Source organism: Muntiacus reevesi, chromosome 1 (genome assembly GCF_963930625.1).
Source record: "Muntiacus reevesi chromosome 1, mMunRee1.1, whole genome shotgun sequence".
Lineage (NCBI taxonomy): Eukaryota > Metazoa > Chordata > Mammalia > Artiodactyla > Cervidae > Muntiacus > Muntiacus reevesi.
The window spans coordinates 114,903,319-114,927,222 of NC_089249.1; the positions used below are offsets into that span (position 1 = coordinate 114,903,319).

The window sequence follows — 23,904 nt, forward strand, 5'->3', positions numbered from 1 at the left end:
CAGTTGCAAAAATCCATTTGTTGACCATTTAATGACATTATTTTTTAAAATCTTTAAAACTGTTTAGCATCTGGTTTATTTACTTAGGAAGTCTTTTTCTTTTTCTTTTTTCACTGAAATTATACAACAGTTTATTCTGTGTGTCAAACTCAGGTTTTCTTAGAAAAAATTCTATCAAAATTCCTAAATATTTAGCAAGAGAGGACCTGAATTGTATAGGATGGCTGCTTCCTTACTTTGGGGTTATAATCACTGTTACTGTAGACTTACTGTGGTTTTTTCACAGCCTTGAAGACAGTTTGGAGAAGGGAAAAATGCAAATGATTTCAAAGTTCTCTTCCATGGACAATATACAGTTTCTGGGAAATCAATCCAAATATATCCAGACCAAGAAGCTCCATCTGAAATCATTTAGTCACTGAGTTTGGCTTTTGGTTTCAGTTTCCTTCAGCGACATTTCAAAAACCCCTTTCACTATGAGTTTCCGTTTCATATTCTAATCTTTTGTCCTCTGGCAGAGTGGGGTGAAGAGAAAAGAAATCCCTAGGATTGGTAAGGAAAAAAGATATCAGAAACCAGCACAAATAATCTAAGAGAAGGAGCAAGAACTCAAGTTTTCAATGAAGCAGCTTTCTGAACAGCTCTAAGAGATTTCTTCTACTGAATTTACAGTTAAGGTAATACCGGGGGAAGGGTGGGAGAATGTTTGCAAGGGGCAGGATGTTTTTAAAAAGCCATTCATGGACCTGTGCAACAGTAGGAGAAAGAGAGGGTGGGACGAATTGAGAAAGTAGCATGACATATATACAATATCGTGTGTAAAATAGATAGCTAGTGGGAAATTGCTATATAACACAGGGAGCCCAGCCTGGTGCTCTGTGACAACCTAGAAGAGTGGGATGAGGGGAGGGGAGGGAGGCTCCACTGGGAGGGGCTTTGTATAAATATATATAAAATTATGACTGACTAGCATTTGGTATAGCAGAAACCAGCGCAACATTGTAAAGCAATTTTCCTCCAGTTAAAAATAGTCTGTTCATGGTATGATGCAGCTGAGCTCGATGTGGACTGTCAGAGCCCCATTAAAGGTAAATTGTGGTGATGTCAGCCAGGCAGCAGAATTAATTGTCAGTTCCTTTTGCTTATGGTTGAATTAGACAGGAGCATGTACGGGGACAGAGAGTGTGAAATGTCTTCACCTGTTTTTCTTTCTTTGCCACCTTATGATCCATGGGGATTGTAACTGCCACTTAAACTGTCTTTGATAAAAAACCTGATTAAGATCCTTCAAGTTGCAGCCTGAATTTTTCAACAACTATGAATTATTTTCATGAGAAACGGCATTGAATGAGATGTAATGTAGATTGGCTTGCTTACATTAAAAACAAAAGAGAAAAAAGGAAAACAGTTGAATCCCAGAAAGTACAATGAAATAAGGGTTCACGAAAATGGCTATACAGTTTGTTCCTAGTCTTGTACTTTGTTTGACGATGGATTTCTTTGTTCAGAAAGAATCCTAAATTAATTAGCTTTGATTTCTTGACACCCTTTCATTCCTTAAGGCCTTTTGTATTTTTGTATTGTTTCTGCTACTCTATTGATGTTACTATTAAGAATCACTTGATATAACAGTTGCCTCCTTGAGCACTTTAAACTTTCTGGCAATTTCCTTCACTCCTTGGAACTCTCTCCTCCTTTGAATGTATTGTTGTTGTAGCCACGCATTCCGGGAAACAAACTCACTCAGAAGGACAATGCAGACAAGACAGAGTCTCCTCTTAGTCAAGGACCCTGTCCAGTTTTTTGAAAACCTTATATACACTAAGTGTACAAACCCGCCTCCCCAAATTCCCTGAAACTAGTCTGAACGAAGGAAAAAGGAAGATACAATCAAAGTTAACCCGTGATTCATATGCCTTAAGCTAGGTAGTTAACAGTGGACAATTATCAATAGGCCTGTGGTCATACCCCAATAAGCATAATAGAATGTATGATTCTACTCGGCTACACAGATAATCAGGGTATTCTTTTAGGCAGCATGGAGAGTCTAGGTACAAGCCCTGGGGGGCCTGGTTTTCCAGTTGGTATGTCGTTGCCATACATACTGGGCATATAGCTCAAAGTCCACAGTCCGGCCCAAGAGGAGTCCTGCTTTCAAGATAGAGTCTATCCTGTCTGTTTCCTCCTTCATTATCATGGCATATACTTTGCACATCTCCTTCTTGTTTGATTTCCATTTTCTCCTTTATAAGAGTTTTTTTCTCTACAAATTCAAACCAAAAACAACACAAAACAAAGTGAAGGCAAACAACAATAACAAAACCACACATCATAAACTGAGTTATGATAGCAGAGCAACAGTTACGCATGGGGCTCAAACACAGTGAATCGGCAAAGATGTTTTGGAGGCTGGGTTATTTGATTAACATTAAAGATGCTACCCAGATAACATCTGGTGACAATATATAAAATACTTCCACTAGTATAAATACACAGCCCTAATGATATTTATTAAGTGGCCTGAAAATTCAGTCAATTTCATTTCCTTTCTTGTTAGTGACATCATCTCACAGCAAAAGATCTGGTAAGCTCTCAATATCTACAAATAAATTTTGATTGCTTATCTTCTGTTTTTCTAGCTAATTGTTTTAAGTCATAACTGCCAGGTCTCCATATCTTTCTAATCTAAAAATGATTGTGATTCCTGCTATAAACAAATCAGACAATAGAACTCAACAAACATAAGATGCCAATATTGCTTTGGAAATGAGTTAAAGTAAAAAGAGATTTGGCCTTTGGGAATGTAAAATTATGTGGAATCCTCTCTTTTTGGATCTGGCTTGGACTGGGCATTTCTAGCTCCCATATCCTGGGGCTATGTTATTTGCAATGGATCTCTTATCTGCTCCCAAGCAGTTTCTATTTATCTGTCACCTGGATAATCTCTGGGACATGGGCAATTAAGGAAAGGGGGAAATGGTCTTCACACTTTTAAAAAAAGGAATTTTCACTTTAGATAACAAGGGAATCCAGACCTTTTTATTGTAGGATATCCCTTTAAAAAAAGGCAAGCAGATGGTGAGATTTTAGCTTCTGTTGTAAATAATCACTTCTAAAATGGAAGATAATCATTCTTTATAATATGGCAAGGCAGAAAAGCAAGCATTTGTATACATTTCAGATAGCTTTAAAACTGTTTTATCAGGGATTCTTTAGGTTACAAGAACTAACATTAAGAAATTAGAAAATAGCTGTTACAGTGAAGGCAGTTTGGGGAACCAGCTGGGGTGTCAGGAATACCAATTGATGATTTTCAGTGGACCATTCTGAAGAGCTATTAAGTCCAGACATACTAAACAAAAAAGAAAATGCTGCCACAAGAGTTCTCAATTGCTAAAAATGAATCAAACATATATATATATATATATATATATATATATTTTTTTTTTTTTTTTCAAATATAACCTTTCAAATTATAAAAAGTGCCCTGAGTGAATAGGAAAAAAGACTTTATTTTAGCAAGCAAGATCAAAATTATGAATAATAGAATTCAAGGAATCTCACACATATTTAGGTTTTTATACATTTTATTCCATTATCTGAATCTTATAATGGTTAAGTGTTAAGAAAATATTTTCACTCACTTTCTCATTCATAAAATGACCACTCATTGAAGCTTTGATTGAATAACACATATTAATAGTTATATAAAAGTTCTTTAAAAGTAAAGCTTTAAGAAGTAAACAATTACTATTTGCTAGACAATGGTACATAAGGACCTGGCAGGGTTTAGTTTAATGCACTTTGGCTGGAGATAGTCCTAAATGAGAGAAAAGCAGGTTGATATTGGGTAAAGGAAAAAAGTGTAATAGAACAAATAGTGGTCATAAATATTCAATCTGGGGATTCAGGGAGATACAAACTAAGAAACATAACCAAGACAAAAGCCAATGGAGAAAAGCGAGACTCAAATTAGCAGTAGTTTAGATTCAGAAAATGCTTTTCTATACATTCACCAAATACTTAAGAACCAGTGGGGCAGTCTCTAGTAGAACTCTGAAGGGCCTCAGTTCAGTTCAGTAGCTAAATCATGTAGGACTCTTTGCAACCCCATGGACTGCAAAACGACAGGCTTCCCTGTCCATCACCAACTCCAGAAGCTTGTTCAAACTCAAGTCCATTGAGTTGGTGATGCTATCCAACCATCTCATCCTCTGTCATCCCCTTCACCTCCTGCCTTCAATCATTCCCAGCATCAGGGTCTTTTCCAATGGGTCTTCCCATCAGGTGTCCAAAGTATTGGAGTTACAGCTTCAGCATCAGTCCTTCCAATGAATATTCAGGACTCATTTCCTTTAGCATTGACTGGTTTGATCTCCTTGCAGTCCAAGGGACTCTCAAGAGTCTTCTCCAACATCACACTTCAAAAGCATTGATTCTTCAGTGCTCAGCTTTCTTTATAGTCCAACTCTCACATCCACACCTGAATACTGCAAAAAACCATAGCTTTTACTAGATAGATATTTTTCAGCAAAATAATGTCTCTGCTTTTTAATATGCTCTCTAGGTTTGTCATAGCTTTTCTTTCTCCCAAAGAGCAAGCGTCTTTTAATTTCATAGCTGCAGTCACCATCTGCAGTGGTTTTGGAGCCCCTCCAAAAAATAAAGTCTCTCACTGTTTCCACTGTCTCCCCATCTATTTGCCAGAAAGTGATGGGACTGGATGCCATGAACTTAGTTTTCTGTATGTTGAGTTTTAAGCCAACTTTTTCACTGTCCTCTTTCACTTTCAAGAAGAGGCTCTTTAGTTCTTCTTTGTTTTCTGCTATAAGGGTGGTGTCATCTGCATAACTGAGGTTATTGTTATGTCTCCCAGCAATCTTGATTCCAGCTTGTGCTTCAGCCAGCCAGGCATTTCACATGATGTAATCTGCATATAAGTTAATAAGCAGGGTAACAATATATAGCCTTGACATACTCCTTTCCCCATTTGGAACTAGTCTGTCATTCCATGTCCACTTCTAACTGCTGCTTCTTGAACTGCATACAGATTTCTCAGGAGGCAGGTCAAGTGGTCTGGTATTCCCATCTCTTGAAGAATTTTCCACAGTTTGTTGTGACCCACACAGTCAAAGGCTTTGGCATAGTCAATAAAGCAGAAGTAGATGTTTTTCTGGAACTCTTTCTTTTTCGATGATCCAGCGGATGTTGGCAATTTGATCTCTGATTCTTCTGCCTTTTCTAAAATGAGCTTGAACATTTGGAAATTCATGGTTCACGTACTGTTGAAGCCTGGCTTGGAGAATTTTGAACATTACTTTGCTAGCATGTGAGATGAGTGCAATTGTGTGGTAGTTTGATGTTCCTTGGCATTGCCTTTTTTGGGGACTGGAATGAAAACTGACCTTTTCCAGTCCTGTGGCCACTGCTCAGTTTTCCAAATTTGCTGGCATATTGAGTGCAGCACCTTAACAGCATCATCTTTTAGGATTTGAAATAGCTCAGCTGGAGTTCCATTGCCTCCACTCACTTAGTCATGTTGATGCTTCCTAAGGCCCACTTGACTTTGCATTCCAGGATGTCTGACTCTAGGTGAGTGATCACACCATCATGATTATCTGGGTCATGAAGATCTTTTTTGTATTGTTCTTCTGTGTATTCTTGCCACCTCTTCTTAGTATCTTCTGCTTCTGTTAGGTCCATACCATTTCAGTCCTTTATTGTGCCTATTTTTGCATGAAATGTTTCCTTGGTACCTGTAATTTTCTTGAAGAAATCTCTTGTCTTTTCCATTCTATTGTTTTCCTCTATTTCTTTGCACTGATCACTGAGGAAGGCTTTCTTGTCTCTCCTGATTATTCTTTGGAACTCTGCATTCAAATGGTTATGTCTTTTCTTTTCTCCTTTGCCTTTTGCTTCTCTTCTTTTCACAGGTATTTGTAAGGCCTCCTCAGACAACCATTTTGCCTTTTTGTATTTCTTTTACTTGGGGATGGTCTTGAACACTGCCTCCTGTACAATGTCATGAAACTCCATCCATAGTTCTTCCAGCACTCTATCAAATCTAATCCCTTGAATCTGTTTGTCACTTCCACCATATAATCATAAGGGATTTGATTTAGGTCATACCTGAATCGTCTAGTGGTTTCCCTACTTTCTTTAATTTAAGTCTGAATTTTGCAGTAAGGAATTCATGATCTGAGCGACAGTCAGCTCCTAGTCTTTTTTTGTTTTGTTTTGTTTTTTTCTGACTCTATGGAGTTTCTCCATCTTTGGCTTCAAAGAATATAATGAATCTGATTTTGGTATTGACCATCTGATGATGTCCATGTCTAGAGTCTTCTCTTGTGATGTTGGGTCTAGGACTTCTCTTTTGTTGAAGGGCTTGGACTTATGTTACTATGACCCTTTTTACTATCTTTTTATATATTATTATTCACTTCTTCAGAAACTTAGACCATCTGGGGAGAAGTATGTCCACAGATTGAGGAAGCAAAATGACTTTTCTCTGCTTTAAGAATAGAAACTTCAGCCTATCCCATGTCTGTCCTTGAACATCAGGAGACACTATGGACATGGCCGCATTGAATCACATGCCAGAACCCTTGTGCCTCATCGGGAACACTAATGGGCGACTGCTGGTTAATCTGAAAGCCCTGAAGATCCTGTCTGCCATCAGGCAGCCTGTTGTGGTGGTGGCTATCGTGGGCCCCTACCGCACAGGCAAGTCCTACCTGATGAACAAGCTGGCTGGGAAGAAAAAGGGTGAGTGACACGGGCAGAGCCCAGCCAAGTCCCTTCTGTCCACCCACACCCCCAGCACGCAGGACAGTGATGTGAGGAGAGGTAGTGAGAGACCTGGGAGGAATATTGAAAGCTAATGCTTGGCTCAAATCTAGCTAATGATCTTCTGGGAGATGAAAGGTAGAGTTCTCCTTCTGATATATCACCTCATTTTTTCCCCTCAGTATGTACTTAGAAAAATTACAGTACTTTCCAATTATAAGAAGACATCAATGAAATAACTTCTACATATGTAATTATAAGTGACTAAATTTTGATAGTGTAATATTCTTGCAAAAAAAGAAATGTCAAATTTCCAGCCCTATGGTACTTGACATTCTTATTATCACCTTCCTCTATTGTAATTCAGATCAATACAGAGTTATATTTTCTGCCATAGCCTCATCTTGCTTTCCTTATATGGTAGCTCACTTATTAAGACAGTCTCCAGTTTCCAGATCCACTCCTCTATTACAGCGTTTCAACTCCCCCTGTAGGATTCTCAGTTGGATCTACAGTGCAGTGTAGCACGAAGGGCATCTGGATGTGGTGTGTGCCTCACCCCAAGAAACCAAATCACACCCTGGTTCTTCTTGACACTGAGGGACTCGGAGACGTAGAGAAGGTAATTAACAAGAATTTCTTTTTAATCACCCTCTTCATCCCTGAACACTCTTTACACCGGGAGGTTTTTTTTTTTTTTAACTTCTACTTGACCAGGGTATACTTTTTTCCTCTTTCTGTTTTTAATAGTCAAATTTTAGAAACCTGACGTGAGAAAAATAGGTGTGAAAGCCAGAATCACAATTGGAGATTGTGCTAATGTGGAGCTAGACAATTAACCAAACTGAAAAGAGAGACAATGCAAATAAAGTCACCGTCATAAGTCTGTCACTGCAGAGGACAGAGGTTAGCAGTGGGCTTCAGGGCAGCAGAACTTGAGTCCAAATCAGGATCCTGGTACTTGCAGCTCTTAAAACTTTGACAAACAAGAATAAGTCTCCTCAAATCTCCTATTTCCCCTTTGGTCTGATCCATTTTATCATTTGCACAGGAGATGCACGTTATTTTTCCACTTCTATCTGGCAAGAAAAAAAGCCTTGATTTGTAGTACTTTCAAGTTTTCTAAGTGCTCTCATCACAGTTGACTCCAAGCTACCAAAGTGAAGTCACTAAACTCAAGGCTCAGAAAAGATGTACACAATCGGCTGTTGTAAGTTGGTATGAGATGGCTTGAGCACAAAACGGGATCTTTCCCTTGTACTTCTCTTGTTTTTTATGTCTTTGTTTTGCTTTTGATTTACCACAAAATGATAAACCCATTTTTGCTTTAGTTTGCTTACCTGTAACATAGAGACAGTAATTAAAACCTTATTCTTACAGCATTGAGTATTAGATAAGATCAGTAATGTGAACTTCCCTGTGTATAATAGTTATTCAATAAAATAGATGCATGTATTATTACATACAGACCAACTTTGTTCTACACAGTCGAAAATCTTGATTTTAACTCCTCTGATTACCTTCAGTAAATTTGACTGTCGATTTTGCAAATACCTAACAAGTTATAAGAGGGACTAAAAAATTAACAAAATATGGTTTTATATAAAATTATCAATGCTAATGACAGAACTAAAGTTCCCATGTTTCTCACAACCATTTTAGTTTGTCCTGTTTAACATTAGTAGATCGAGGGCCTGTTTTTAGTAACTGCTTATATGGGAGCGCCATGAAACATGACTGAAATTTATTCTGACTTCTAGGGCGACAAGACAAATGACACCCATATATTTGTACTGGCACTACTATTGAGTAGTACTTTTGTATACAATACCATGAACAAAATTGACCATGAAGCTATCAACCTCTTGCAGTATCCTTTTGTGGTCCAGGATGGCACCAAAGCCATAAAAAATTCCTCCATTCACCAGCTAATGAGTCCTTGTGTATCAAACACAAAAATGAAAACCCTGTGAACATTGAAAGAACAAGACGAAGTCCTTATGTTTATTGAATGCAATGAGGACTTGGTTACAACTCAGAGAATATAAAAGTATATAAAGGCATGGAATTAAATATGGCTCAGATGCAGTCCAGTTTCCAAAAGTTTTCCTTAATTGCATCTCAGCTATGTGACAGAACTGTCACAACTGCTCAGAATAGATACCTCACCTGCTCTTAACAGGGTAGATGATGCAGCTGACTTTGTGAGAGTCTGTCCAGACTTAGTGTGGACTTTGAGAGATTTCTACCTTGACCTGGAAGCAAATGGGCAACTCATCACAGCAGATGAATACCTGGAGAATTCACTGAGGCCAAAGCAAGGTAACAGACTCCAATTTTGGAAAGAGGGAGAAAAGTAGCACAAGAAGTTATCTCTTGTATGTTGCTGGTTAAACTTAGAGTTTCCTATATTTACTCAGCTGACTAAGTGACCATATAAATAATTAATACTATTAATTTAAATGAACTAATAGAGTCGATATTAAATTATATTATTCCCTGTTCTTGGAGCAAATAACTTTTCCATTTTCCTTTCCCTGGTTGATCACCTTTTAAGCTTTTGCTTAGGGTTTTTGAAAATGTAGTGACACAAATAACATCAGGGAGTGAAAGTGAAAGTCGTTCAGTCATGTCTGACTCTTTGTGACCCCATGGACTATACAGTCAATAGGATTCTCCAGCAAGAATACTGGAGTGGGTAGCCTTTCCCTTCTTTAGGGGATCTTTGTAACCTGGGATTGAACCCAGGTCTCCCACATTGCAGGCAGATTCTTTACCAGCTGAAGAAGGGAAGCCCAACATCAGGTAGAGGACACATTTATTTGTGGGGAATAGATTAAAATGAATGTAATTTGATACCAAATAAATCCTATTTTTTCCCTCCTCAGGCACCAACCAACATTTTCAGAATTTTAATCTGCCCCGTCTGTGTATACAGAAATTCTTTCCAGTAAAGAAATGCTTCATTTTTGACTTGCCCACTCACCAGAAGAAGTTTGCCCAGCTTGAGACACTGCATAATGATGATCTGGATCCTAAGTTTGTACAACAAGTGGCAGAATTCTGTTCCTACATCTTTAGCTATTCCAAGACTAAAACTCTTTCAGGAGGTATCCAGGCCAGTGGATCTCGTGAGTACCTTTTCAAAGGTTTTCCCTCAATTCAAAATAGAGAATGAGAGCACTGTTGTAATTTCTCCTTCCAGCTGTCAATGCTAAAAATGCATAGTCAGATATTACCAAGAAAATCATAGGTATCATATTTATTAAATATTTCAAAAAATATTTCTAGATGTTTTTAGTAATGCTTGCAACATAAGATAAAATAGGAAGAATAACCTGAAGAAAAGGTCAAGTTAAAAAATTCTGCCTATAAACAATCCACAGTTGAACTAGACTAACCTGCATGGGTTGGCAGCATTTGTTCCACCAATACAGTGGGTACTTGTTAAGTGCCACAGCCTTAGATAGGCAGAAAATGGGAAGACATTCATTGTAGAAATGGAACATACTTAACATAAACATTAAACAAACAGATGCCCAGATTGTCTAAAATCCTTCAAGAAATCTAAGCAGACTTCTCAATCCAATTGTTCTTAAATATTCTATGTCTTGGAACTTTGTAAATTATTGTGTTAGTCACTCAGTCATATCCACTCTTTGCAACCCCAAGGACTATAGCCTGCCAGGCTCCCCTGTCCATGGAATTTACCAGGCAAGGATACTGGAGTGGGTTGCCATTTCCTTTTTCAAGGCATCTTCCCAACCCAGGGATCAAACCCGGGTCTCCTGCATTGTAGGCAGATGCTTTACAGTCTGAGCTACTAGGGAAGTCCATATTGTAAATTATTGCTATAATCTAAAGGGAAGAGGAGGGCAAATGCAAGTAGGCAAAGGCATAGGAAGACAAACAGGAAAGTTCCAACAAAGAGTAAGGTGACCTGGCTTAATTTGCCTACTCTGTGCTTTTTTGGGTGAGGGTAACACTCACACCAGCTTTATATATTGAAGTGGAGGAGAAAAGAGAATTCTAAAGGGAATAGAAACCTGAGGAAGAGAGAAAGAAAGGGAAGAGTAAACAGGCAAAAGGTCTATAGTATTCTAAATAAATGAATACACACAAATTTGTATAACCATCTTCTCATTGTTCAATTAGAAAAGGATGAAATGTGGATCATCACACAAATCTTCAATTTTCTCCTTTGAACACTTTCCTTTATCAGAGAATGAAATATCTGTCTTCTTGATCACATAATTTCCCAAAGGAACTTACTTGGGCCATTTAAACACTGTGCATAAGGCTGAATATGCTAAATTAACATTCTCAGAAGTAGTTCAGAGCATGTCCTTTTTCTCTGCAAATAATTCAAGCATCTTTTCTCCCTGTGAAGATCTAAAGAACCTAGTGCAGACCTATGTCAATGCCATCAACAGTGGGGATCTGCCCTGCATGGAAAGTGAAGTCCTGACCTTGGCCCAGATTAAGAACTTGGCTGCAATGCAAAAGGCCATTGCCCATTATGACCAGCAGATGGGCCAGAAGTTGCAGCTGCCCACAGAAACCCGCCAGGAACTGCTGGACCTGCACAGGGCTAGTGAGAAAGAGGCCATTGAAGTCTTCATGAAGAACTCTTTCAAGGATGAGGATCAAGGGTACTGGAAAAAATTAGAGGTAATTAAGTTTTTTGTTATAGTCATGGGACTTAGGCACAATAAAAGGCAAAATGTTGCTATGAAATACAAAATGTGGACTTAAGAAAAACAGTTCTCACTAGACTGAGAGATATGACTATCACTTATGTGACCAAGATTTCACTATTATTCTGAAGACAAGTAACAACAAAAAAGCTTATAACTACCCTGGACACTACTGTTATTGTCATTATTTAGTCTTAAGTCATGTCCAACTCTTTGCAACCCCATGGACTGTAGCCCTCCTGGCTACTCTGTCCATGGGATTTCCCAGACAACAGTATTGGAGTGGGTTGCCATTTCCTTCTCCAGGCAATCTCTTCCCAACACAGGGATCGAATCTGCATCTCCTGCATTGCAGGTAGATTCTTTACTATTGAGCCACCAGGGAAGCCCCTAGACCCTATAGACTCTGAAAGTTTCGCACACAGATAAGTCATCTTATTATGTTATGCCCACAGACTAGTTTTTTAAAAAGCAATCTTATCCCTTAAAAATTTGTATTCATAAAATATTAACTTTCCTTTTTTATTAATCAAGCATACAGAATTGCCAAAGGCTCTACTAAAATATTATCTCCTCAGGTTTAATAGCATATGCTCATTATTCAGGCTAATTATCCATTCTACCTCCTGGAGATCCCAGGATCTGGAAATCCCAGACCCACTATAATATTGAAACAGTAGTAACATCAGTTCAGATCGGTTCAGTCACTCAGTCATGTCCGACTCTTTGTGACCCCATGAATCGCAGCATGCCAGGCCTCCCTGTCCATCACCCACTCCCGGAGTTTACTCAAACTCATGTCCATCAAGTCGGTGATGCCATCCAGCCATCTCATCCTTTGTCGTCCCCTTCTCCTGCCCCCAATCCTTCGCAGCATCAGGGTCTTTTCCAATGAGCCAACTCTTCGCATGAGATGGCCAAAGTATTGGAGTTTCAGCTTTAGCATCAGTCCTTCCGATGAACACCCAGGACTGATCTCCTTTAGGATGGACTGGCTGGGATCTCCTTGCAGTCCAAGGGACTCTTAAGAGTCTTCTCCAACACCATAGTTTAAAGCATCAATTTTTTGGCACTCAGCTTTCTTCATAGTCCGACTCTCACATCCATACATGACCACTGGAAAAACCATAGACTAGATGGAACTTTGTTGGTAAAGTAATGTCTCTGTTTTTTAATATGCTATCTAGGTTGGTCATAACTTTTCTTCCACGCAGTAACTGTCTTTTAATTTCATGGCTGCAATCACCATCTGCAGTGATTTTGGAGCCCCCCAAAATAAAATCTGACACTGTTTCCACTGTTTCCCCATCTATTTCCCGTGAGGTGATGGGACCAGATGCCATGATCTTAGTTTTCTGAATGTTGGACTTTAAGCCAACTTTTTAACTCTCCTCTCTCACTTTCATCAAGAGGCTTTTTAGTTCCTCTTCACTTTCTGCCATAAGGGTGGTGTCATCTGCATATCTGAGGTTATTGCTATGTCTCCCAGGAATCTTGATTCCAGCTTGTGCTTCTTCCAACCCAGCATTTCTCATGATGTACTCTGCAAAGAAGTTAAATAAACAGGGTGACAATATACAGCCTTGATGTACTCCTTTTCCTATTTGGAACCAGTCTGTTGTAACAGTAGGTTGCATTTAAAATTAGGGCTTGAGGCTAGAGATCTGTAGTCTGAAGATTCTATCTAAAGTAGAAGAGGCAAAAGAAAGGGGTGTCCAGAGACTTCAAGTATAAAAGTAAAGTCACTTTTCTACAGTGTATTATCCACGGAACTTTTTAACAATAGGTTTGGTAGGAAGAATATAGTATTGCTTGTAGTCTTTGAATCCCCCCCCCCCGCCCCGCCCAAATACAGAGATTCTCTTTGTGAATCGTTTCTAAAAATACTGAAGTGTTGGTAATACCTTTTCCATGGGAATTTGTCCCCTTAAAGATGCAGCTAGTAGCCAAACTGAATGACTTTCATAAACGAAACAAGGAGGCGTCACTGAATCGTTGCTCAGCTTTACTTCAGGATATTTTTCATCCTCTAGAAGAAAATGTGAAGCAAGGGGTTTATGCAAAACCCGGGGGGCACTGTCTCTTCATTCAGAAGAGAGAAGAGCTGAAGGAAAAGTACAATCAGGAGCCCAGGAAAGGAATACAGGTATCCTTGGTTTTATGTATTAATTATGGGGGAACTGTAGGGGGTCTTCTTTGAAAAATCAATGATGACAGACAGGAAGAATAATAGTGGTGGAATTAAACTAGACTATTGCCATAATCACCAGACTTTTATTACAACCATCAACATTCATTGCAACAAAAGGACATTTTTGGATACACAGGACAGAATCCCAATAAATGAACTAACCTAAGAAAATGATACATTGATGCACATAAACTAAAGGCAAAATGTTTAAATTTAATTGTAAGTATTAATATAGATATGTCCAAGAGTTTAATCAGTTGATTACATGTAACAATGTAATCAATGTTCCCCTTTCCTTCTTTCTTTCCTATCCAAAATCCAGCTTTTTCTGTTTTCCTCACCATTGACTTCATTCTCAGGCAGCCTCACCCCACAGGGCAGCAAAGATGACACCGACAGCTCCCAGCTTAACTAGTCCTTCATGACCTCAGTCTCATGGGAGAGAAGATATCTTTTCCGGCATCCATATCAGTCTTTAAAACACTCAAGTTGCAGTATTTTCCCACCTATACCCAAATCTTCTGCATCAAGTGGCTTTGGGTACTCCAATAGGCCAGCCTGGAGCTTGTGTCCACTCCTTGACAGAAGAGGCTTGACTGGCAGTTTCACTAAGTACAGGCTGAGCACTTCTAGGGAGGAAAAGATGCTGGGAAGAAAAGGAAATAAAGAGGTTTACAACATTCCTAATCATTTTTTACTTCTGATTATATTTTTTCGGGTTCTTAGGCTGAGGAAGCTCTTCAGAAATATTTAGAGTCCAAGGAGTCTGTGAGTGTTACCATTTTGCAGACAGACCTTGCTCTCACAGCAAGCGAAAAGGAGATCGAAGGTGAGAAAAGCAATGGAAAAAAAAATGCAACACAGAAATTCTACACATTTTAAGTTAATTTGACCTGGTTAAACCTGGGATCATTAAACTAGAGCTAGAATGGCAAAGATGTACCATTCTTAGCTCCTCAGTCTATACCTGAATAGGGCATATACCCTCAGCTACCATATGATTACTTGCAGGGAGAAAAATTGACCAAGGAAATTTTATCTATGAAGTAGCGGCAATAACAAATAAGGGAGCGGGGCAGAAGGAAGGGTACTTTAATCCTAGAGAGGTTTGTCATTTTCTTCCTCTCTGAGGTAGGTTTAAGAGAAGAATTTATGAAGGCTGAAGCACAAAGGTTGATGCAAAGTCTAACGCAGCATCAGCAAATGATGGAGCCGAGGAAGACAGTCCATCAGGAACAAGTGAGACTAATGGAGACAAACAGAGTATACCAGGAGGCCCTGCAACAGAGGGCCATGGAACATCAGCTCCAGGTACTCATCAATTATTTCTTCTCAGGATTTTAGTCACACTCCCTCCTCTGTATCAATGAGAACATGAAGCACCAACAACATGGAAGAGGCAGCATAATATTGTGGCCTAGGGCAAAGACTCTGGAATCAAATAGTGTGGGTGAGAAATCCAGCTCTACCTCTTACTAAATACATTGTTTGGAGATACTTATATTAATATTGCTTATTTTATAGGGCTATTTTGAAGCTTAAATGAGTCAATATTTGAGTTTAGAATGGTGCTTGGCACAGCATAAGCACTATAATTTGTTAAGCAAAATCCAAGGACATTTCTAACCCACAGTGATCAGTCTTTTTGTTATTTTGTTCATTGTTCTAGCTAGTCTTTTCCTTTGATCATAGATTACCTTGTTGAATTAATCTCATATTACTATATCCATGCCCCTGTCTTTAGCTTAATTGTTGCTGGTTCTGAAGACCTTTCACTTGTAGAGTTTGTTTCATCCAGCCCTCTGCTATTATTATCACTCAGTTGGCAGCGGTTTCTACCTACCAAGCACTGTACAAAGCACCATACACACATTCCTTAGCCTAGTCTATTCAGTGAATCAGGGCCATTATGCCCCCATTTTTCTGATTAGAAAAATTAAGTTCCAAAGAGATAATTAATGCCACTATCACACAGCCTAGCAAGTTATCAAAACAGTCTTCTCAGTGCGTGGGATCTGCAATGCTTTCATATCTGCAAACCTAGTCTTACATTCTTCTGTGAGACAAAGGGCATCCTGCCCATCATGGCTGATCTACCTGTAGGTCCTTGTTGCCCAGGGACTGTTTCAAGACAATTTTGAGATTATAGACCCGCACCGAAGGGCAGTATTTTCAATCTAGGGTTTCTGATCTCATCCTTTCCTTCTATTTTAACCCCGTTACTGTGGAGACCCAGAACAAATTCCCTTATCTAAGGCTCAGACCCATCACCTGATTGAGGATATCACCTAGACCACCCAGTTGAACTTTTGTAATGAGTTATAAAGTTGTGATATTGATATTCATAATGGATAAAATGTGCATTTTACTAATTTCAACCTCTCCTTGTAATACTAGATCTGATGTTCCTTTGTGTGTACATAAGAACTGAAGTCAAGATGTGGTTCAGATTGCTTAAGGACAAAGGGAGAAGGGGCCTTAGGATATAATTCTTGGGATACCAATATTTCAGGGATTGAGAGATGATGTTTCTGCAGCTATAGGAACAGACTGGGAATAAGAATTACAGGAATAGGAAACCAAGAGTAAGAGGTAAAATGAATATGAATGGAAAGGAGGAATTAGGGACCGTCTTTTATTACTGATTGTTTAAAATAAGTAAGGGAAAGTCAGTGACTGGGACTTTCCCTAAACAATGATCTGGACACTACATTTTGCTCAGCTCTTTTGTTTTATGTATCACTTTTTAGGAAGAGGTGAAAAGGCTCAAGGAGAGATTCCAAGCTGAGAACAGACAACTTCACAATGAGCTCCAGAATCTTCTGAGGAATGACTCACCAAATGGTACATGCATCTTACTCTAAAGAGCTGAACACTAGAATTTCATTTACTTGTTCATTTTCACTGAAGATGCAAAGGAACAAGAAACTATAGAACTTGATACAATCATCATTTAAATAAACTTTGATAATTATATTGAACTTTTGTACTGAATTATTAAGTTATGATATTCAATGGGTAAAATGTGCATTTTACTAACTTCTTAGTAAATGCACAAAAAGTTTAAGTATTGATTGCTTCCTTAAAAAGATTATGACTTTTATTATAAGGGACATTTTATCATTGTCTCTTGGCAGTGATATTGGGCAGGTTGTATTAGGGAAACTTTCTCTTGTACCTCTAATTTTCCATATTTTTCTCAGTGGGGATTGGAAGTGACCTGGAGTGGGAAATATTTCTATAATAATCCAAGTCACAAGGATCTTGATTGAACTCAGGTGGACATCACTCTTGCCAAGTAGTTTTGTGCTGGAGGCCATCAGGGAGAGGCATCAATGATAAAAACAAACAAAAACTAACCTAGCTTCTTAGTGCAGACAGTATACAATGTATGGTTCCCAACCGGATGGAGGACACGCAGTTTATGGGCAATTATATGATTCCTGGTCATGGTTAATGGACAATCAGCTTAGATTATTCTAAGCTGTAAGCAAATAACATCATAATGAAATAGAAGTACTCTAGAAGATGGAAAGAACTACCAGCACGGAAATTATGTCAAAAGTTGAAAAGCTAAAGAAGTCTAACCCTCCTTTTATCCTCACCAAGGGCATAACTTAAATAGGATATTTTATATTATGAACCAATTTCTATTGGATTTTGTGTATAATCCTTTAAGTCTGTAAATAAATAGTAAAAGGAATGCAACATAATGTGACAAACAATATGATGGGGCTCATTTAATTTTAAGCCCCAAATATTGGCATTTAATTTTGATCATTGCTTACAGTACTAAAATTAAATGAGTGTAATTGCTTGCAATCATATATGAAAGCCTACTGATTTTTATTAAAAACTATAGGTTATAAAAATATATGCATATATATATTTTTAAATGTAAATAACCATAAAATTTTTAAAAATAATTCTACCACTTTGGCTTTTTTTCTCCCAATAGTTACATCTTCAGGGATTTCTGTATTTCCCTAAAATGACTGACAATTCTTTCACTTTACAGTACTAAAATGAACTGAGTGTAACTGCAATCATATATGAAAGCCTACTGATTTTTATTAAAAAACTATAGATTTTATAAATATATGTATATACATATTTTAGCTGTGAATAACCATAAATTTTAAAAAAAGAATTCTACCACTTTGGCTTTTTTTCTCCCAATAGTTACATCTTCAGGGATTTCTGTATTTCCCTAGAATGATTGAAAATTATTTTAATAGTAAAAATTAAATATTTTCTTACACATTTTATTTCCTTTTTGTTTTTTTATTTTATCTCCAGTATAATCAGTTCAGTACAGTCACTCAGTCATGTCCAACTCTTTGTGATCCCATGGTCTGCAGCATGCCAGGCTTTGCTGTCCATCACCAACTCTGGAGCTTATTCAAACTCACGTCCATCAACCCAGGGATGCCATCCAACCATCTCATTCTCATTCTCTGTCATCCCCTTCTCCTCCAGCCTTCAATCTTTCTCAGCATCAGGGTCTTTTCCAATGAGTTGGTTCTCCACATCAGGTGGCCAAAATACTGGAGTTTCAGCTTCAGCATCATTCCTCCCAATGAATATTCAGGACTCATTTCTTTTAGGATTGACAGGTTGGATCTCCTTGCAGTCCAAGGGACTCTCAAGAGTCTTCTCCACCACCACATTTCAAAAGCATCAATTCTTTGGTGATCAGCTTTCTTTATAGCTTAAATCTCACATCCATACATGACTACTAGAAAAGCAAGAGCTTTGACTAGATGCACCTCTGTTGGCTAACTAATGTCTCTGCTTTTTAATATGCTGTCTAGGTTGGTCATAGCTTTCCTTCCAAGGAACATGTATCTTTTAATTTCATGCCTGCAATCACCATCTGCAGTGATTTTGGAGGCTCCCCCCCCCCAAAAAAAATAAAATCTTTCACTGTTTCCATTCTTTCCCCATCTATTTGCCATGAAGTGATGGGACCAGATGCCATGATCTGAGTTTTCTGAAAGTTGAGCTTTAAGTCAACTTTTTCACTCTCTTCTTTCACCTTCATCAGGAAGGCTCTTTAGTTCTTCTTTGCTTTCTGCCGTAAGGCTGGTATCATCTGCGTATCTGAGGTTATTGATATTTCTCCTGGCAATCTTGATTCCAGCTTGTGCTTCATCCAGCCCGGCATTTCACATGATCAACTCTGCATATAAGTTAAATAAGCAGAGTGACAATATACAGCCTTGACATACTCCTTTCCCCATTTGGAGGCAGTCTGTTGTTCCATGTCCAGTTCTAACTGTTGCTTCTTGACCTGCATACAAGTTTCTCAAGAGGCATGTCAGGTGGCCTGGTATTCCCATCTCTTTCAGAAGTTTCCACAGTTTGTTGTGATCCACACAGTCAAAGGTTTTGGTGTAGTAAAGAAAGCAGAAGTAGATGTTTTTCTGGAACTCTCTTGCTTTTTTGATGATCCAACGGATGTTGGCAATTTGATCTCTGCTTCCTCTGCCTTTTCTAAATCCACTTTGAACATCTGGAAGTTCACAGTTCACATACTAGTGAAGCCTGGCTCGCAGAAATTTGAGCATTACTTTCTAGCACTAAAGGTAAAGGAGAAACGGAAAGATATAACCATTTGAATGCAGAGTTCCAGAGAACAGCATGGAGAGATAAGAAAGTCTTCTTCAGTGATCAATGCAAAGAAATAGAGGAAAACAATACAATGGGAATGATTAGAGATCTCTTCAAGAAAATTAGAGATACCAAGGGAAATTTTCATGCAAAGATGGGCACAAAAGAGGACAGAAATGGTATGAACCTAAGAGAAGCAGAAGATACTAAGAAGAGGTGGCAAGAATATACAGAAGAACAATACAAAAAAGATCTTCATGACCCAGGTAACCACAATGGTGTGATCACTCACCTAGAGTCAGACATCCTGGAAAGCAAAGTCAAGTGGGCCTTAGGAAGCATCACTATGAACAAAGCTAGTGGAGGTGATGGAATTCCAGCTGAGCTATTTCAAATCTTAAAAGATGATCCTGTGAAAGTGCTGCACTCAATATGCCACCAAATCTGGAAAACTCAGCAGTGACCACAGGACTGGAAGGTCAGTTTTCATTCCAATCCCAAGAAAGACAATCCCAAAGAATGCTCAAACTACCACACAATTGCACTCATCTCACATGCTAGGAAAGTAATGCTCAAAATTCTCCAAGCCAGGCTTCAACAGGTTCAAGCCATGAACTTCCAGATGTTTAATCTGGATTTAGAAAAGGCAGATGAATCAGAGATCAAATTGCCAATATCCATTGGATCATCAAAAAAGCAAGAGAGTTCCAGAAAAATACCTACTTTTGCTTTATTGACTATACTTAAGCCCTTGACTGTGTGGATCACAACAAACTGTGGAAACTTCAGAAAGAGATGGGAATACCAGACCACCTGACCTGCCTCCTGAGAAATAAGAATGCAGGTCAAGAAGCAACAGTTAGAACTGGACATGGAACAACAGACTGGTTCCAAATTGGGAAAGGAGTACATCAAGGCTGTATATTATCACCCTGCTTATTTAACTTATATGAAGAGAACATCATGTGAAATGCCGGACTGGATGAAGCACAAGCTGGAATCAAGATTGCCAGGAGAAATATCAATAACCTCAGATACACAAATGACACCACCCATATGGAAGAAAATGAAGAAGAACTAAAGAGCCTCTTGATGAAGGTGAAAGAAGAGAGTGAAAAAGTTGACTTAGTACTCAATATTCAGAAAACCCAGATCATGGCATCCAATCCCATCACTTCATGCTGGGGAATAGATGTGGAAACAATGGAAACAGTGAAAGATTTTATTTTGGGGGGCTCCAAAATCACTGCAGGTGGTGATTGTAGCCATGAAATTAAAAGACGCTTGCTCCTTGGAAGAAAAAATATGACCAACCTGACCGCATATTAAAAAGCAGAGACATTGCTTTACCAGCAAAGTTCCATCTAGTCAAAGCTATGGTTTTTCCAGTAGTCATGTATGGATGTGAGAGTTGGACTCTAAAGAAAGCTGAGTGCCAAAGAATTGATGCTTTTGAAGTGTGGTGTTGGAGAAGACTCTTGAGAGTCCCTTGGACTGCAAGGAGATTCAACCTGTCAATCCTAAAGGAAATGAGTCCTGAAAATTCATTGGAAGGACTGATGCTGAATCTGAAACTCCAATACTTTGGCCACCTGATGCAGAGAACTGACTCATTGGAAAAGACCCTGATGCTGGGAAAGATTGAGGGCAGGAGGAGAAGGGGACGACAGAAGATGAGATGATTGGATGGCAGCACTGATGCAATGGACATGAATTTGAGTAGGCTCTTGGGGTTGGTGATGGACAGGGAAGCCTGGTGTGTTGCAGTCCATGGGGTCACAAAGAGTCAGACCCAGCTGAGCGACTGACTGAACTTAACTTGCTAGCATGTGAGATGAGTGCAACTGTGTGGTAGTTTTAATATTCTTTGGCATTGCCTTTCTTTGGGATTGGAATGAAAACTGACCTTTTCCAGTCTTGGGGCCACTGCTGAGTTTTCCAAATTTGCTGACATATTGAGTGCAGCACTTTCACAGCATCATCTTTTAGGATTTGAAATATTTCAACTGGAATTCCATCACCTCCACTAGTTCATAATGATGCTTCCTAAGGCCCACTTGACTTTGCTTTCCAGGATGTCTGACTCTAGGTTAGTGATCACACCATCATGATTATCTGGGTCATGAAGATCTTTTTTGTATTGTTCTTCTGTGTATTCTTGCCACCTCTTCTTAGTATCTTCTGCTTCTGTTAGGTCCATACCATTTCTGTCCTCTACTGTGCCCATCTTTGCATGAAAATTTCCCTTGGTATCTCTAATTTTCTTGAAGAGATCTCTAATCATTCCCATTGTATTGTTTTCCTCTATTTCTTTGCATTGATCACTGAAGAAGGCTTTCTTATCTCTCCGTGCTATTCTTTGGAACTCTGCATCCAATGGGTATATCTTTCCTTTTCTCCTATTCCTTTTGCTTCTCTTCTTTTCTCAACTCTGTAAGCCCTCCTCAGACAACCATTTTGCCTTTTTGCATTTCTTTTTCTTGGGGATGGTCTTGATCACTGCCTCCTTTGTAATGTCACAAACCTCCATCCATAGTTCTTCAGGCACTCTGTGTATCAGATCTAATTCCTTGAATCTATTTGTCAATTCCACTGTATAATTGTAAGGTATTTCATTTAGATCATACCTGAATCATCTAATGGTTTTCCCTACTTTCTTCTATTTAAGTCTGAATTTTGCAATAAGAAGTTCATGAAAAAAGGAGTTCCAGCAAAATAGGTCTTAAAAATTACAGAAATATTATGGTGCATGTGTGCTAAGTCACTTCAGTCATATCTGACTCTGCAACCTTTGGACTGTAGTCCACCAGACTTCTCAGTCCACAGATTTCCCAGGCAAGAATACTAGAGTGAGTTGCTGTGCCCTCTTCCAGGGGATCTTCCCAATGCAGGGATGGAACCCGCATTTCTTATGTCTACTGTATTGGCAGGCAGGTTCTTTACCACTAGCACCACCTGGGAAGCCTATAGAAAAATTACAGAAAAAGTGAAACGTAGCAGGTCAGTGTGTCTGGACTCTTTGCAACCCCATGGACTGTAGCCCACCAGACTCCTCTGCCCATGGGATTCTCCAGGCAAAAATACCGAACTGGGTTGCCATTCCCTTCTCCAGGTGATCTTTCTGACCCAGGGACTGAACCAGTGTCTCCTGCATTGCAATTTGCAGATTCTTACCACTGAGCCACCGGGGAAGCCCTGGTGGAGTTTTATATGAATTACCCAATTGGGTTACATTATAGGAGCTTGAAATTTTTTAGTTGCTCAAAATATGATTTATTATTAAAGGAAGAAAAGCAAATATTTTAACATCTGTCTTTTCCCCTGTTCTTTGCAGAGTTTTATTATGCTGAATTTCCCACAATCAGATAGGGTTTTGTTCTTACTGTTCAGCTGTACTTCCAGACTTGAACTGAACTTTCAAAGGTACCAAAGACCACAGCCTATTTTGCTGGAGCACTTACTAATAATACTTTATAACTGCCTTTGCAAGCTGTACAATTCATAAAGGAAAATGATAATGTACAATTTAATATCCAAGGAACTGTCTTGGTTGAAAAGAACACTATTTCAAAATCAATACTGATTTCATTATTATTTCTCTTACAGAGATTTCTAAAAGCTGAGATTGGGTAAAATTAAGTCACTTATCGAAAGTTCCAAGTTTGTTACTGTTAATGTAGAGCATGTTACAAACTGTCAGATCTCCAGTATACTTTGTGCTCTTAAGTAAGACACAGCAATAGACTATGCTGTGTCTATTAACTCTGTTTATCAATACAAATGCTGGTTTTGATAGCACTGGAGCTATAATAATGACTTATAAGTGAAAGTGAAAGTGAAGTCACTCAGTCCTGTCTGACTCTTTGAGACCCCATGGACTGTAGCATTCCAGGCTCCTCAGTCCATGGAATTTCCCAGGCAAGAGTACTGGATTGGGTTGCCATTTCTTTCTCCAGGGGATCTTCCCAACCCAGAGATTGAACCCGGGTCTCCAGCTTTGCAGGCAGACACTTTACCGTCTGAGCCACCACGGAAGCGATAGGCAAGATGCAAATCAATTGCTTTTGACAGAGACGTTTGATTGACATGACACCCAAGTCACAAATGTGAAAATTTCTTAACCTAAAATGAAGTAGCCTTGAAATGTTTTAGAAATGTATAATGGACACTTTCAAACTTATGATAATCTTCTCATAGACATCTTCACCTTTGGAAATAGATGTCACAGGAAACAAAGGAAGCCAAATTATATAACTGTTGTTTTAATTTCACAGATTGGATCTTAAGACCAAGAGGTGAAGATACTACTTCCAACTGGCCTCAATTGAGAGGCACCAAATCTGCTCCTGTGGAATGGTGTTAGCGCAAATGAGGAACACTCCAGACTCCAGGGCTGTATCTGCAGTAGTGTTTATGGTCACCATCAGTGATGTGGCTTCACAGGAATATACTCAGCCTTAGAAAAGAACAGCTGAACCTGTGTTGAAGGAAAAGGGACAGAAGGGACATCAGTGCCTCTCAAGGAGTGACAGAAGAGAGCCTTTCGTCTTCTTCACATTCACAAATATGTGATGCCACATTTAGAGGGATACTTTCTTGTATCTATCCTACAAATAA

General features: G+C 38.8%; 1 protein-coding gene across 3 annotated transcripts; it reads left to right on the forward strand.

The window, feature by feature from the left end:
• The first annotated feature begins 450 nt into the window (after positions 1 to 450).
• On the forward strand, positions 451 to 23,904 carry LOC136149225 (guanylate-binding protein 5-like). 3 transcript variants are annotated; one of them, XM_065909332.1, is made up of 12 exons: positions 452 to 677; positions 6,562 to 6,765; positions 7,281 to 7,408; positions 8,547 to 8,656; positions 8,912 to 9,108; positions 9,675 to 9,917; positions 11,177 to 11,457; positions 13,417 to 13,629; positions 14,401 to 14,503; positions 14,810 to 14,985; positions 16,425 to 16,518; positions 23,562 to 23,902. In XM_065909332.1, exons 2-12 carry the CDS (start codon positions 6,570 to 6,572, stop codon positions 23,648 to 23,650), a joined length of 1,830 nt encoding a protein of 609 aa, XP_065765404.1. In that variant the 5' UTR covers positions 452 to 677; positions 6,562 to 6,569; the 3' UTR covers positions 23,651 to 23,902. The 3 variants fall into 3 exon arrangements, with proteins under 3 accessions (XP_065765413.1, XP_065765404.1, XP_065765419.1); XM_065909341.1 differs by lacking the exon at positions 13,417 to 13,629 and having other exon boundaries at positions 451 to 677; positions 23,562 to 23,904; XM_065909347.1 differs by lacking the exons at positions 452 to 677; positions 6,562 to 6,765; positions 7,281 to 7,408 and adding an exon at positions 7,702 to 8,004 and having other exon boundaries at positions 23,562 to 23,903.

Coding starts and splice junctions, on each gene's coding strand:
- LOC136149225 (XM_065909332.1), top strand. CDS start 6,570: ATGGACATGGCCGCATTGAATCACATGCCAGAACCCTTGTGCCTCATC. Junction 9,918..11,176: donor TATCCAGGCCAGTGGATCTC/GTGAGTACCTTT, acceptor CTCCCTGTGAAG/ATCTAAAGAACCTAGTGCAG. Junction 16,519..23,561: donor GAGGAATGACTCACCAAATG/GTACATGCATCT, acceptor TTAATTTCACAG/ATTGGATCTTAAGACCAAGA.